Source organism: Rhinatrema bivittatum, chromosome 13, assembly GCF_901001135.1.
Source record: "Rhinatrema bivittatum chromosome 13, aRhiBiv1.1, whole genome shotgun sequence".
NCBI lineage: Eukaryota > Metazoa > Chordata > Amphibia > Gymnophiona > Rhinatrematidae > Rhinatrema > Rhinatrema bivittatum.
The window spans coordinates 5714277-5728323 of NC_042627.1; the positions used below are offsets into that span (position 1 = coordinate 5714277).

At 44.3% G+C, this 14047-nt stretch overlaps 1 protein-coding gene across 1 annotated transcript; it reads right to left on the reverse strand.

Moving 5' to 3' along the window:
- Positions 1-1353: 1353 nt before the first annotated feature.
- LOC115075321 (proto-oncogene Mas-like) lies at positions 1354-4840 on the reverse strand. The gene is made up of 3 exons (XM_029575615.1): positions 4816-4840; positions 2314-2355; positions 1354-2201 (listed from the first exon to the last, which is right to left on the reverse strand). The coding sequence occupies exons 1-3, from the start codon at positions 4838-4840 to the stop codon at positions 1354-1356; spliced, it is 915 nt and encodes a 304-aa protein (XP_029431475.1).
- Between the last annotated feature and the right edge of the window lie 9207 nt (positions 4841-14047).

Consider the following 14047-nt stretch of genomic DNA (forward strand, 5'->3'; position numbering starts at 1 on the left):
CCCCCCCCCCCCCCCCCCCCCCCCCCCCGACGTATTCCCTGGATATCTTGACATTGCTGGATCATCTTAGCCAAGGGCTCTATGGCCAAAGCTTTTAATAGAATTGCTACATTAAGTTATGGGGCCACAAATATGCATTTTTCACATTAACACACAGGGGCCAATGCAATAAAGCATGCCTAACCTAGTGTTTTGGATGCACTAGACTAGCACCCAAATGCAATAAGGAGATTAGCGCATCCAAGGTGCATGCCCAAACAAATGCATAGCCGATAGCGCTCAGCAGATTTATTTATTTAATTTATTTATGTGTTTTATATACCCTCATTCCATGTGAAAATCACTAGTTCATAACGGTGTATACAAGCGAGAGACAGAGAGATGATATCAATTGCAGGCCCAACACTATGGAACTCAATACCAGAGAATCTTCGAGTAATAACTGACACTAAGAAATTTAAGAAAGAACTGAAAACTTGGTTATTCGATAATGCCTACTCTCTAAATGATATAACCAATTTCCCCTCACTCTGATTCCTGACTATTTCCTGCACTCTACCCCTTTCTCTCATTCCCCCCCAATAACGATTAGAAATGCATCCTATATGTCCGTCTCTGAAGTACACCCTTAGATTTGGAATGTATGTAATCTGCCTTAGCAACTCGCCCTTTGTCTGTGAGTGTTAAATCTGTAAACCGTTGTGATCTAGTGATTCTCACATGACAGTATATAAAACACTCAAATAAATAAAATAAATCAATGAGGCTATTAGCTATTATCTCTCAATGCAAAAAATCGCTGGGCACCCAACGCACACTTTTTAATGCAGCAAAATTAACTCTAGGCCCAGAGGTGGCATTAAATCAATCCGCAAGTCAAGGGCTCATCAGAAATTAAAAAAATAGTCCTCTGTGATTCCTCGTAGTTAGTATTGTTCTAAAATTTACTGCTTGCGTGTTTAAAAATAAAGCTATATGGGCTTGATTTAAAAAAAAAAAAAAAAAAAAAAAAAAAAAATTCTGGACACCCAATGTACACGCATAATATAAACGCACAATCGCTAGGGGTGTCCAGCAACCTCAGCAGAATTGGCCAGAAGTGGGATAAAAACGTAAGCTCGAATTGAGTGCCTGTTGAAATCGTGGGAGCCCGATGCATTTGAGTGCTTAGGGATGCACAATTCTTCACTATTGCCGTCATTTTTAATGCAGTCCCTCATTTACATACTGCATCGGGTGCCCAGGGGATGTGGCTGTGCGCCCGATTTAATGCACGTCTTATTGCATTGACCCGACAGTGGGTAGACCTGCTTGCTATATCTGGGCAGGAGCCAAACATTGCACTATCGGATTCTATTGACTTCTAGATTCGGTCACCGCCATCTCAGAGTCATCAACAGTCTCCTCTGTGTGCTCTGGATCTATCTCACAATCAAAGACCCTCTTCAGCACCACTTTGAGTGGCTCTCCGAACCTCTTCTTTGCCCTGCTCCCCACAAAGAAATACACAAGGGGGTTGGCACTGCTGTTTATGCTGGACAGGAGAAGAGCAATGGGGTAAAGGCTCGGAAAAACAATGGAATGATATAAATGGCATGCGAGGTACAGGAGCCGCAAGGGCATGGCACAGAGAAAAAACATAATGACCGTGGACAAGATAGTGACATAGAGCTTGGAGGAAGGAGATGTCCAGGAAGATCTGTGTATCTTAATGGCCAGAGTCACACTGGAAATAACCATGAGTGGAGTGAAAATCAGGAAGGTCAGGAAACAGATAAAGATGCTGACTCCCAAGCACTGTGCATTGTCTCCAGGTCCACGAAAGCAGATGAGATATTCCAAACCGGTCACCAAGAAGGAGAGCACCCACAAGAGGAAGCACACTATGCCAGACTGATGTTTTGGTCGCCGGCATCGATACCACATTGGTAAAAGGACTGACAAACACCTCTCCACACTGATGGCAGTCAGCAGGTAGAGCCCAGTGCTGTACCCAAAGAGCAAAGCAAATTTTACCACTTTCATGGTGCAGTATGCTATAATACTGGCCTTATCTATCAAAGCATAACAAAAAGCCAGAATGAACATGCAAAGGAGCAGAGCAGCATCTGCCACAGTCAGGTTCAGGATGTATACAATGAAGGGGTTTCTCTTAAGCTGGAAGCAGAGGATCCAAAAGACCATCACATTCACCATGAATCCTATTGAGCAGAAAACCGGAACTAACCAACACATATGATCAATATCCGCAGCAAAGCCATTTGAGCGTGTTGAGTTATAGCCTGTGGGTTCCTCAGTGGGGTGAGAACTCACGTTCTGTGTCATCTTGAGCTGATCTTAGGCTTGAGTCGTGGCCTGAAACGATGAACAAAGACATTTTGTAGGTCACAAATATGTTAGTTTTGGAGAAACTGTCTGTTCAAATGAGATTCGATATTCTTACACATTGAAAAGCACGGGTCCCAGTACAGATCCCTGAGGCACTCCACTGCCCACCCCCCTCCACTGAGAAAATTGCCCATTTAATCCTACTCTCTGTTTCCTGTCTTTTAGCCAGTTTGCAATCCACGAAAGGACATCGCCACCTATCCCATGACTTTTTACTTTTCCTAGAAGCCTCTCATGAGGAACTTTGTCAAACGCCTTCTGAAAATCCAAGTATACTACATCTACCGGTTCACCTTTATCCACATGTTTATTAACTCCTTCAAAAAAGTGAAGCAGATTTGTGAGGCAAGACTTGCCCTGGGTAAAGCCATGCTGATTTTGTTCCATTAAACCAGGTCTTTCTATATGTTCTGTGGTTTTGATGTTTAGAACACTTTCCACTATTTTTCCTGGCACTGAAGTCAGGCTAACCGGTCTGTAGTTTCCCGAATCGCCCCTGGAGCCCTTTTTAAAATTTAAGGTTACATTAGCCACCCTCTAGACTTCAGGTACAATGAGTGCAGAGAAGGTGAGAGAGGAGTCCAAGATGACCCCCCCCCCCCCCCCCCAAGGCTGGATCTTTTCCTAGCGCAACCCATATTTTACCACTGTCTTCACAATCACCTCTCCCTATCCCACTCTCTTCCCCGGCTTCCCTCTGTAGAAAATGCATCATGAAAGTGCGTCAAATTGTTTTTTTGGTCCTGCAGTGCTTGCCTGGGTTGAAGGTGTTTTCTGACTTCACTTACCTACTTGTCCTACGCCAGCTGTACCTACAGTGTATGAGGATCTCGTATATTGGGAGTTCTGACATGGTTTCCTTAAAGCTACTGACTCACAGGGTTAAGACAAGGAACAATGTGTTTAGCAGAATTGAATAAGATAAAGATTTGGACAGCCAGGCACTGTAATTAGCGACTTAGCCAACTGTATCCAAATTCTCCAAGCCCTTGCACTGGAGAAGAACATTGCCTGTGGTCAGTCACTGATTTTCCTCTGGCTTTCTGTCCACCATCTCTTTCATTCCATCTGCTTTACGCCTTCACCATCATCTCCCCATCTCACTTCTCTTTCATCTGTCTCTCTCCCTTCTCCACTTCTCTTTTCTCCAGAAATCAATTCATTTGCTTAGTTACAAAACCTCAACATGAGCATAGCTTGCCCAAGCAGGCTTTTTAAAATATTAAATTGCAAAGGGAAAAGCATTCGCATAGGCTAAGATTTGCAGCAGCCTCGCATGCAATTGTTACTGGGTTACAGCATCGAGCCTATATACAAATAACAGGCGTGCAGAGATACACGCACACGCCCTCCTCAGTTCCCTGAGACTCTCTGGCACGGAATCCATTTTAGATCACATTTTTAGATTCTGGGCTGCGGATTTCATCCACCTCCAAAAAAGGGAAAAGCTTGGTCAGGGCCTGATCGTTTTCTAAGCCCCCTGTCCTGATGCCAGACACGGGAAGTTGTTTGATCTGAGAAGGAGATGACTGGGAGGGCAGCTGAGGCCAGAGCTAAAGGGAAGTAAACTCCACCGCCAGCTGAGAATGATGCACATCCTGAGAGTGAAGCTGGAACTGAAGGAAAAATACAAGCACAGAAGCCTGGGACTGGGAATAGTTTGATTTAAATATTTCTGAAACTAAACATCTTTTTCTTCCTCTTTTCCCTTCACTTCCTCTCTGCCATGGCCTTCTCCCTATTCCTCCATTCTCTCTCTGTGTCTTTCCTTTTTGTGATCTTCTTTCTCTCCCCACTCTCTCTCTCATGGTATTTTTCCTCTCGCTCATCATCTCCCTCCCAGGGTCCAGAAGGGTTACCACTCCATGTCAGTAAGGATTTTACTCTCTTTCCACGTATGGACTTGTAGTTCCAATTTCTTGAGTCCCTGCAGACATTAGCTGGAAAACCAGGACTAGCTGACTTCTCCCTGCAGCCATGGAGCGATCTGGTAACTCTAATGTCTAGTGTGTCAGGCATCGCTCTCTCTTTCATACTTACATGTGCATGCTGACAGCCAAACTTTGATATTTACCTGCAGGAACCTGTAGGCAATCAAAAATAGTTTGTTTTTTTTTTTTAATGTAAATGGCACTGCCACATGTAGCCATGCTTTGTCTATAGGAGCCTCTCACTGATGAAGGGCACTGTGTACACACATTTATCTTCTCTTGTCGTTCACTCTCTCTATATATCTTTATTCTCCAGTGAACATGTCATGTAGCTATAGGGTCACCCTCATTCACACTCTCTAACACCAACAGAAACAAATAAAGATGATTTAAAAATGTAGCTTACCCTTTCTCCTGCTTTAATGGACTTCCAAGCATTATTCTCAGTCTCTTAAAAAAAGAGTTCATTCTAGACCTTCCTTCTGCTCCCACTCACCTTTCTCCTGTCTTGCCTCATCCATCCTAGACTCTCCCATCCTTCTCCTTACCTGGCCTCACCCATCTTCCTCCTGACCTCACCTTGCACAACCTCTTCTTAGCCTCAACGCACACTGTATTCTCTTCTTTTTCAGTCCTGCGAGGAGCACTGCATCCCTAAGTCTCATTTGAGAGTTTTAAGAGGACGTAAGAGTCACAGAAGATATTATTTATTTATTTATTTAAAAGCTTTTATATACCGATGTTCATGTACTGGTACATATCACGTCGGTTTACATAGAACCAAAGTTGGAAATTACATCGAACAATCGAACATTATATCAAACAAGAGGGTACAAATAACAGGTCTAACATCATGAGAAATTACAGCTAATGCTGAGAACTTATAGAGCTGAAGACGATTTCGGATTAAAATTAACAATATTATTACAAATAATAAATAAATAAACAACAATCAACAAAGTCGGAATTACAATCGACTTAAAAAAACGTGAAGATTGAAGTAAGAGGAGCCAGACAGGAGAATTAAGGGCTACGGCGTCGTAGTTCTAACGTGATAGGGTATGAGACCCTAGGGAGAGACCTTTAAGAGAAGGCTTTTGTAAAAAGCCAAGTTTTTCGCTTCTTTCTGAACGTTCGACTACAAGTTTCTAGACGAAGGTCCGTGGGGAGGGCGTTCCATAGAGTAGGGCTAGCAGTTGAGAAAGCTCGTTTCTTAAGAAGTGACTTGGCTGGAGGTACATATAAAGTGCCTAAGTAGCTGGATCTGATAGGACTTAGTGAAGCGTGGGGACGAAGTGGGTCGTTTAGATCTAACGAAGTTTGGGAATGAATGGTCTTGTGGGTTATGGTTAGTACTTTAAAAATGATTCTATATTTAATAGGGAGCCAGTGAAGGTTTTTTAAAATAGGTGTGATGTGTTCACCTCTTCTAGAGTTGGTTAGAATCCTGGCAGCTGAGTTCTGCAGCATTTGTAGTGGTTTGGTTGTGACAGCTGGTAGGCCAATTAGCAGAGAGTTGCAGTAATCGATTTTTGAGAACAGAATTGTTTGGAGGACTGTTCTAAAGTCCTGAAAATGAAGGAGAGGTTTCAGCTTTTTCAATACGTGTAGTTTGTGAAAGCATTCTTTAGTTGTGTTTTTAACCTCTTCCTTGTTGCTTCCTTACCTTCTGCTCAAAAAACGAACACCCCAAGCCTGCTTTGTTCTGATTGATGCTTTGCACAGTGAGTTCATTCCTAAGGCTCAGTGCAAGGTAACTGCAACTTGTACGACTGACGCTTAAAACCAGGCGTCTTTGGATCATTCTCAATGAGCAATGGAAAACCCTTTATGAAGAGCTGGGGCAGCAAAGAATATTTCCTCTCTAACATCAAGCTAAAACAGTATAAAAATGTTAAACCTCAGAGGCAAATTTTAAAAGCCCTGGCAGATACGCGCACAAGTCGGGCCGGAGCGCTGAGCGGATTTTAAAAGCTGCCCTGATTATCTCCCGCTGTGCGTTCAAAAAATGTTTCCAAAAAACAAATTCTGATCCATGTAAATTGTTTTCCCGGCTGGTGTATCCAGCCAGGTTTGTGGTTTGTTGAAATTTGAGCTATGGTAGGTGTTGGCTCCAGCATAATTTATGGTTTGCATACAGAGATCATGAAGGGGAAGTCTAGTCAGTTAATAAAAGGAATGAGGATTATGTTTATCCTCTGTCACCATAAAGATCCACTTCACCATCTGCATGACCAAACTAAGAACCCACAAAAATTAATTTGGAAGGGACAAGCAATGCATAGCAGGAAAGTCCCATTCCATCATTTTATGTACGTGGTTGGTGGGGCAACATAAAATTAGCCCTCAGAATGTTGGCAAGGTAACAGTCTAAACAAAGGAGTAGGATATTGGCAGAAATTGTAGAAAGTGTGTGTTATTTTTTGCACCATGGAAACAGAACTCCCAAAAAGAAGAATGAAGTCAAGATGTCAAATGGAAGATGGAGGGTATTGAACATTTTGTGCCAGAAGAGGATTTTAAAGCCTTCTGAATTTGCGCAAAACCAAAGTCACATGAGAAGAAGTGAAGGAGGAGCTTCTGATTTGCGTAGTGGAGGACATCACCAGGGTACAGCATCTTGTGGGTATTGCTGTCCATTCCCATTGATGAGTCAACAGCATGAGGAGCATGAGGATCAGATCGTCATAAAAGAAGGACTGACACCATAAAACCTTTGGTCTGTGTTGTCAATTCAGGTTTACCTCCACCTCAAGATTTTTGTGAAGATGCATCCTCAGGACAAACCTGCTGCAGACTAATTGGGACAATGTTACACCAGCAGTAATCAGGAACTTTAATCTCCATGGAGTAAGACAGAATTCCAACAGTGCTTCCCTTTCCCAGTGTGGAAGAGTGTTTGTACATTTGAATTTACGGTTAATCGTGTATAAACAAAAGAGGAGGTGTTTTTCAGGTTTCATGCAGTTTCTGGCCTGGAAGCTGCAGAAGAGTGAAGAGGAAGAAGCCAAATCACAAGGGATCTTTATTTAAGCTTGACTTGGTGGTCTGGAGGACCAGAACCATATCTGGGTGGGGAAGAATGTAGGAAGACCCCCCCCCCCCCCAATTTATGGTGTACTCTTTTGAGCGTGGTTCATATACCAGAGTCTCCGGGAGGGGGGTACCCCCTTATAATATGTTAATCATGTTGAAAGAAATGTTTTATTTATTTATTTATTTAGCACTTTTATATACCGATTTTCCAGTAACAGAATTACCAATCAAGTTGGTTTACATTCAAAACAATAACCATGACAAGGAGTTGTCTTACAAGAAACAGGATGATTCGAACTTGGATACAATTTTATAATTGTTATGGTAATACTTGTAAACGACCACTGGATGGCATTTTGTATATTGTGGATTGTATTAAATGTGATGATGTGAAGATCTGAGAGAATGGTAATTGCCTCCTTAAATATTTTGGCTCTGTGATTGGCTTCTGAAGGGTATAAAGTATAAAAGTGTGGGGTTTTGACAGGGTTCTGCCCTTTTCTTCCTCTGCCCTTTCAAGTTTAGGGTGGGATATAGTTCCCTCTAGAAAATGTGATCATCTGGAGTATCCAGCCACCGGGCTGGGAAGCCCTGGGACCCTCCAAGAAGAGTTGGACCCTGTATGGCTCTTCCATTCATGGGGAGAGGCCCAAGGCAATGAAAGATTTTCTCCTCATCCAGAGGAGTCTACTGGAGAGAAGCAATAGTGGCCATGGATTGATATGGAGTGGCTTTCTTCTCCCCTCTTGGAGAACTGACCAAGAGTTGAGGAGAAAAGGTTCAGAGATGAGGGTGAGTCCTCTGGAGGAGTGCTTCAAAGAATCCATGTGGTGCAGCTGTCCAGGGAACCTGAACTGAGGGAATGGATATAGAAGTATGAAGGCGGTTCAGAATCATAAGTAGGAGAGAGTAAATTAGGTTTTCAGGAATGTATTGGTTGTCATTGCATGAGAATTTTGATATGGGTATGTTATAAACTGATCCCTACCTCTAACCAGGGATGTAAGGGAAAAATGTTCAAGTTAAAGTAGCGCGGGAGTTTATATTGACCCATACAGTCAGTACTGGTTATTGTAAGGATGTGCTTGATGGAGGTAGAGGGATGTACTATCTGGGTCCCAATAAGTCTGTTAACTCTAAATGGAGCTGACTGTTGTATGACCATGAATCTCTAACTAGTTCAGTAACTAAGATGTAAAACCAAATTCTCATCCGTGTATGATCTCCCCGCTATGTTTAGACATTATAATTAAGCCGCTGTTTCTTTTGTTTCATTGCCTTTTCTAGTTCTCTTCAGTTACACTGTCCTATACCTCTGACTAGCCTAGCCTCCAAGTTAACTACCCTTGTTATATGTAACTTCCGCTTCTAGTGAATTGTTCTTGTTTAAGTTATACCCTTTGTTACATGTAAACCGATCTGATATGAAATTTTTTCATGAAGGTCGGTATAGAAAAGTGTTAAATAAATAAATAAATAAAGTGTTTTCCTGGCTGCTGTATCCAGAGAATAAGTTTGTGGTTTGTTGAAAGTTGAGCTTGAGGTTGGCTCCAGTATAATTTATTATGAGTACAGAGATCATGAAGGGGCGAGGGGACTCGTTTCTTTCCAATCACTTCATAGAAGGAATGAGGAGTACGTTTATCCTCTGTCATCATAAAGGTCCACGTTACCGTCTGCACGACAAGCTGAAAACCCACATTCATAAATTTAGAAGGGACAACCACTGCATAACAGGGAGGTCCCATTCCAACATTTTATGTAACCTGTTGGGGGTTTGTTTGTTTGTTTATTTATTTAGCACTTTTATATACCGATATTCAAGTAACATGAGACTGTCGCCATTGTGTGAAAATCTCTCTCATGCATATTCATTATGAATATCCTGAAAACCAGGACTGTTTGTGGCTCTTGAGGATTGGAGTTGATCACCCTTGTCCATGACCCTCTTGCACTTCACCTTGAACTCCCACCAGTTCACTCAGACCTCCCACCCAAAATCTGCAGCCAAAAAAGACAAGTCCGACTTCAATTGCACAAGTCAATTAGCAAATGTAAAAGTGTTTGGAAAAGTTCAGTAATATGTGTGTGTACACTTCCTACAAATTACAACTTGTCCCAGTACTTCTGAACCTCTTCCCAGAATGCCCTATTTCAGGGGTGCTCAAATCAGTCCTATGGGCCCCACCAGCCAGTCGGGTTTTCAGGATATCCCTAATGAACATGCAAGGGATTTATTTGCATGCATGGTAGGAGGGGCCCCTAGCACCAATTTGCGTACCCCTGTCCTATTTATCTCAGTTAACAATTATGCCCAATACTGCAAGTAGACACGAGGCTTATAAAACTGCATATAAGCATGAACATGCTACTTATGTGTATATCTGCTGCTCTTATGTGCGCACCCCCTGCTTAATTCATTGGAAATTCCCGCCACAAATTGCACTCTTTAATCTATCATAACGTCCTCTGAATCTTGTAATTGTAACCCACCTTAGGATGGAAGATGCCATATACATGCAAAATCTTATTATGATACTGACTTCCTTTTTTATCCCAAAGTGCCCTGGAATACTTTCCCCTTGAAATAACTGTGACATTTGTATTCCCTCTCCACTGCATTCTGGGAATCTGTGCAGATTATTTTTGTCTCATCGCATTGTCATCAGAGACTCGTAATCCTGTCTTTTCACCATGAATTTTGAGTTGCATCCTCAATCTGCAATGCATTCTGGGTCTTGTAGTCCTAACTGATACCATGGCATTTGTTTTCTAATACACTTCCCCGTACCGGATGAGATGACAATTTTATACCATAAGACACCTCCCACATCAGTGTGGCCGACCCTTCGGTCTGCCACTAGATAGCCCTAGGTCCCTTACTATCAGGACTAGTCACAGCAGTGGGATTTTCCATTTTTCAGTCATAAGATAACATAAGAACCTGCCATACTGGGTCAGACCAAGGGTCCATCAAGCCCAGCATCCTGTTTCCAACAGTGGCCAATCCAGGCCACAAGAACCTGGCAATTACCCAAACATTAAGCTGGCTGTGATTGGCTATCCCAAGGGCATAAGGTGGCGCTCGAGGTAGAGAGAGGGTGGTCATTTTGAGTTGGCTCTTGACGAGCTCAGAGCTGGTTTTCCTTTCACCCTGCTGAGTTTGGGCCCACCTTGCTGTTTTTCTTGGGTTTAGAGGAGATTTCTCGTCAGCGCACTCCCCGTCTGAGAGGGTCTGCTTCCTTTTTGAAGAGAGAGAGATCTTTGTAGCGTTTGGTCAGCTTTTGGGTTCGTTTTTTCTTGTTCTGGGGAACACCCTGTGCTTTGGAGAGGGGCACCCCCCTCACCCCAGTCCTGAGAGCAGGGGCTGGAGATCTGTGAGCGACTCCTCTGCTCCCTAGAGGAAGTGAAAGCCAGTGACGGCACCACCCAGCGTGAGGCATTTTGAGCTTAGAGACATTTGGATTTTTCCCCTTTTTGTCAGTGTGGAGGTTTTTTCCCCACCCCTCTACACAACTTGGAGGAAGGAGATAAAGAGCTTTTGTCAGGACTGGAACATCAGGCTTCTCTCCCAGAGAAGTCACACAGAGAGGAAGGAGAGAACGGGATTTGTAACATCAAGATCTGGAGACTCCCAACCGCATCTCCACCCCAAAGGGATCAGGACCCAGGCTGTGGGCATCAGACAGAACTTTGGACTCAGGTAGGATCTTTTCGTGGCGTGGGGGGGGGTCCCCCTTAGGATTCCCCATCTGACTGGGCTGTTTGCACAGATGAGGAGATAGTGGCAAGCTCCCGCCCAGGAGCTAGAGAGAAGGACACAAGCGCCCCAGCAGAGAGATAATGTTAATAGTTCAGATGCAAAGTTTCATTTGTGGGACAGTGACTGACTTTTTGGAAATAATCAGTAAACGTAAGCTGAACACCCAGTGTGAGTCCCAGAAGAGAACGCATCTCCAGAGAGACACAAACACATCAGGAGAGACCCTCCATCACCTGGGCCTTGAAGGATTTCCTTCCCCCCAACCAAAAGAGCTCACCCCCTGGGAGGTGCAGGAAGAAGGGGAGGGATGGCCAGAGCAGCCCCGACTCACAAATATCTTTATAACCCTAGGGGAATCAGCAAAACCCCCCCCCCCCCCCCCCGACAAAGGGTTACGGCAGGGTACACAACGGAGAATTCTTAGATGAGATGGAATGGTGCTAGGTTTCATAGATCTGGTTACCCCCTCTTTGCATAAGAAACAAACAACATATGCATAGCTTGAAAACATTGCCATGGTTTGAAAGAAAACACTATTTTAGGAAAGTAACTCCAGAAGTAAACAGTATTTTGTAATGCTGGTCAGGTATCGAGGCTTAAAGATGCAAAAAAATGATTTTGCATATGTTCTCTTTGGCCTACTTCCTTTTCACTTCTTACAGCATCTCCCATCTCTGCCCTGCCCTCAGTGCCTATGTCCTATCCTGCCTTCTACTCCAGTCCTATGGGAACTACTGTATGAGCTCCCCTCCCATTCTCCTCACTTCCCCATCTGGGTTTCCTACCTGACAGAAAGGGGGTGCAATCACACCCCCATGCATGAATCTTATCAATCCCCTTCCTCTTATCACACACAAGTCCAAGCCACACGCGAAGCAATGCAAGCCAAACTCACATACAAAAATCACATTCTGCCCAGAATTCACACCGAAGTTCCAACTCAGACCATAGACCTCAAACTCAAATCCAATTTCAGTTTCAAATTGAAATGAAGACAAATTAGATGCTGACAGCCATGGTCTCTCTCTCTGATAACATTGCCCATGTTTCCATGCATTGGCACCAACTCCCTGGATACTGGCACCCCAGTATCACATGTGCCTCCCAATTGCTCCTCTGCTCTCCGTTCAGCTGCCACAGGTCCAGGAGACTGAGGAGGTGGCCTGACAGCCATAAGGGATGCAAAGCAAACGGGCGTGCACTAATGAGAAGTGAATGGGAAGAGAATGGACAGTAGAGGGGAATGGACAGTAACTGTACCTGTTCCTGGAAGCCGCTCCTTCACAGTCTAGAGACTATTGGATCAGGAAGCTGAGAGGCACCACCCCAGGAGATTCCACACGAGCGTTAAAAGACGTTACGGACCGAATATTCTGGGTCAGGTGGATCTTCTGCCTGGGTCACGGTTTCTTAGCACTGGACGGTTTGCTTGAGAAGGTGGAAAAAGGTAGCACGGATTCAGGCAGCTCAGATGGAAACGCAGTGCGCAGTGCACATTCGGGGAGAAGCCTCCACCCTGACTGCTTCCTCTACCTGGCAGTGTATGATAGAAAGAGGTACCCTGGCTTCTGCCGCTCTCACACCCACTAGCCGGTTTCTGAATGGATGCCAGCGATGTTATCTGGAGATGAATATGTAACTCCATCCCCGGGTGCTTCTTTTTCAAATCAGCCAGGCAGAGGAGGCTTGAGAGACGGATGTAGGGATACAGCAGGGTTTCCGGAGGGATCCATGAGCGCTGTATGGCAGCCCTAAATAACAGAGAGACAGAAACACCCATACTGTGCGGAGGCCTGGAAATACGAGCAGGCACTTAGAGGCTGAGGTTTTCACATGGGTAAATGCGTGTTACCTATGTAGGGAAGACGCCTGCAGTTAAATCTGAGAGAAAATCAGGAGTCTAATTCTCATTAAAGCTGCTTCTTTTACTGACACCGAAGCAGATACTCAGGCATCCTTGCCCCGAATGTGGTTCAGCTCTTGGTTGGCAAATCCCACTTATTCACTTTCTTCAATCACTTTAAGGTGCAGCATCGGGAAGCACTGGTACGTCACGTGCCTGCAAAGATGGAGCATTACCAACCAAACAGTAACTGAGAGGCAGACGCCTGCTGTAACTGTGCTGGCAGTGCCACTTTTCGGAGGTAATTCTAGTTAGTTATTCGTCATTCCTTTAAAAATGACAGCAGCGGTGTTGCAGTTGGAGTCACTGGGGCTGTTTTTGGCCCGATTGTACATTGCCACCAGTTTTAAAGGGCCCGCACAGTAAGTCTACCAACTGCTTACAGCAGAATTCAACACCTGTGTGTTTCGGAGGGTGAATACCTAGGGAGGGATATTCAGGTCTCATAAAAGGAGATATTCAGGAGGTATTTGGCGAGGTCAAAATGCTATTCAGTACAGTTCCCAAAAAGATATTTAGAGTGTGGAAGAGGAAGAGACATCCTCACCAGCAGGATTTCCTACACCTTTCCCTGCGCTGCAGGATATTGTTTCTTCAGCCTCAAGTACCTTCTGAGCTCCAGGACCTCAGCCTATCTCAACACCATCATCACCGTACAATCATCTTCGGCGTATCCGGGCTGAGGGCCACTACCGGATCGTCACATCTGAGGTGTCACCCTGGGAATACCCTCAGCTCAAGAACTGTACTTTAACTGCATTCCCCGCTCCACGGGTTATGCTCTTTCTCTCTCCCTAATAAAGTCTATTCTACAGCTGTGTCCCAGCTACTGAGACCTTGCCTACCGGTGATGAGGCCCTCAGGGCTCCTCCCTGTGGGCAGAGACATCTCTCACCTCGGCCCAGGGTTCACATCAATACCAAAACATAACAAGTAGAATAATATTTTATCCACAGAAATCAGGGCTTTCTTTAATACCCAACCAGTTCACAGGTAGAAATACCTGCATTGTTAAATAAGCTTATC

Coding starts and splice junctions, on each gene's coding strand:
- LOC115075321 (XM_029575615.1), bottom strand. CDS start 4,840: ATGGATGAGGCAAGACAGGAGAAAG. Junction 2,356..4,815: donor TGAGGCAAGACAGGAGAAAG/GTGAGTGGGAGC, acceptor TCATCGTTTCAG/GCCACGACTCAAGCCTAAGA. Junction 2,202..2,313: donor AGCTCAAGATGACACAGAAC/GTGAGTTCTCAC, acceptor TCTGCTCAATAG/GATTCATGGTGAATGTGATG.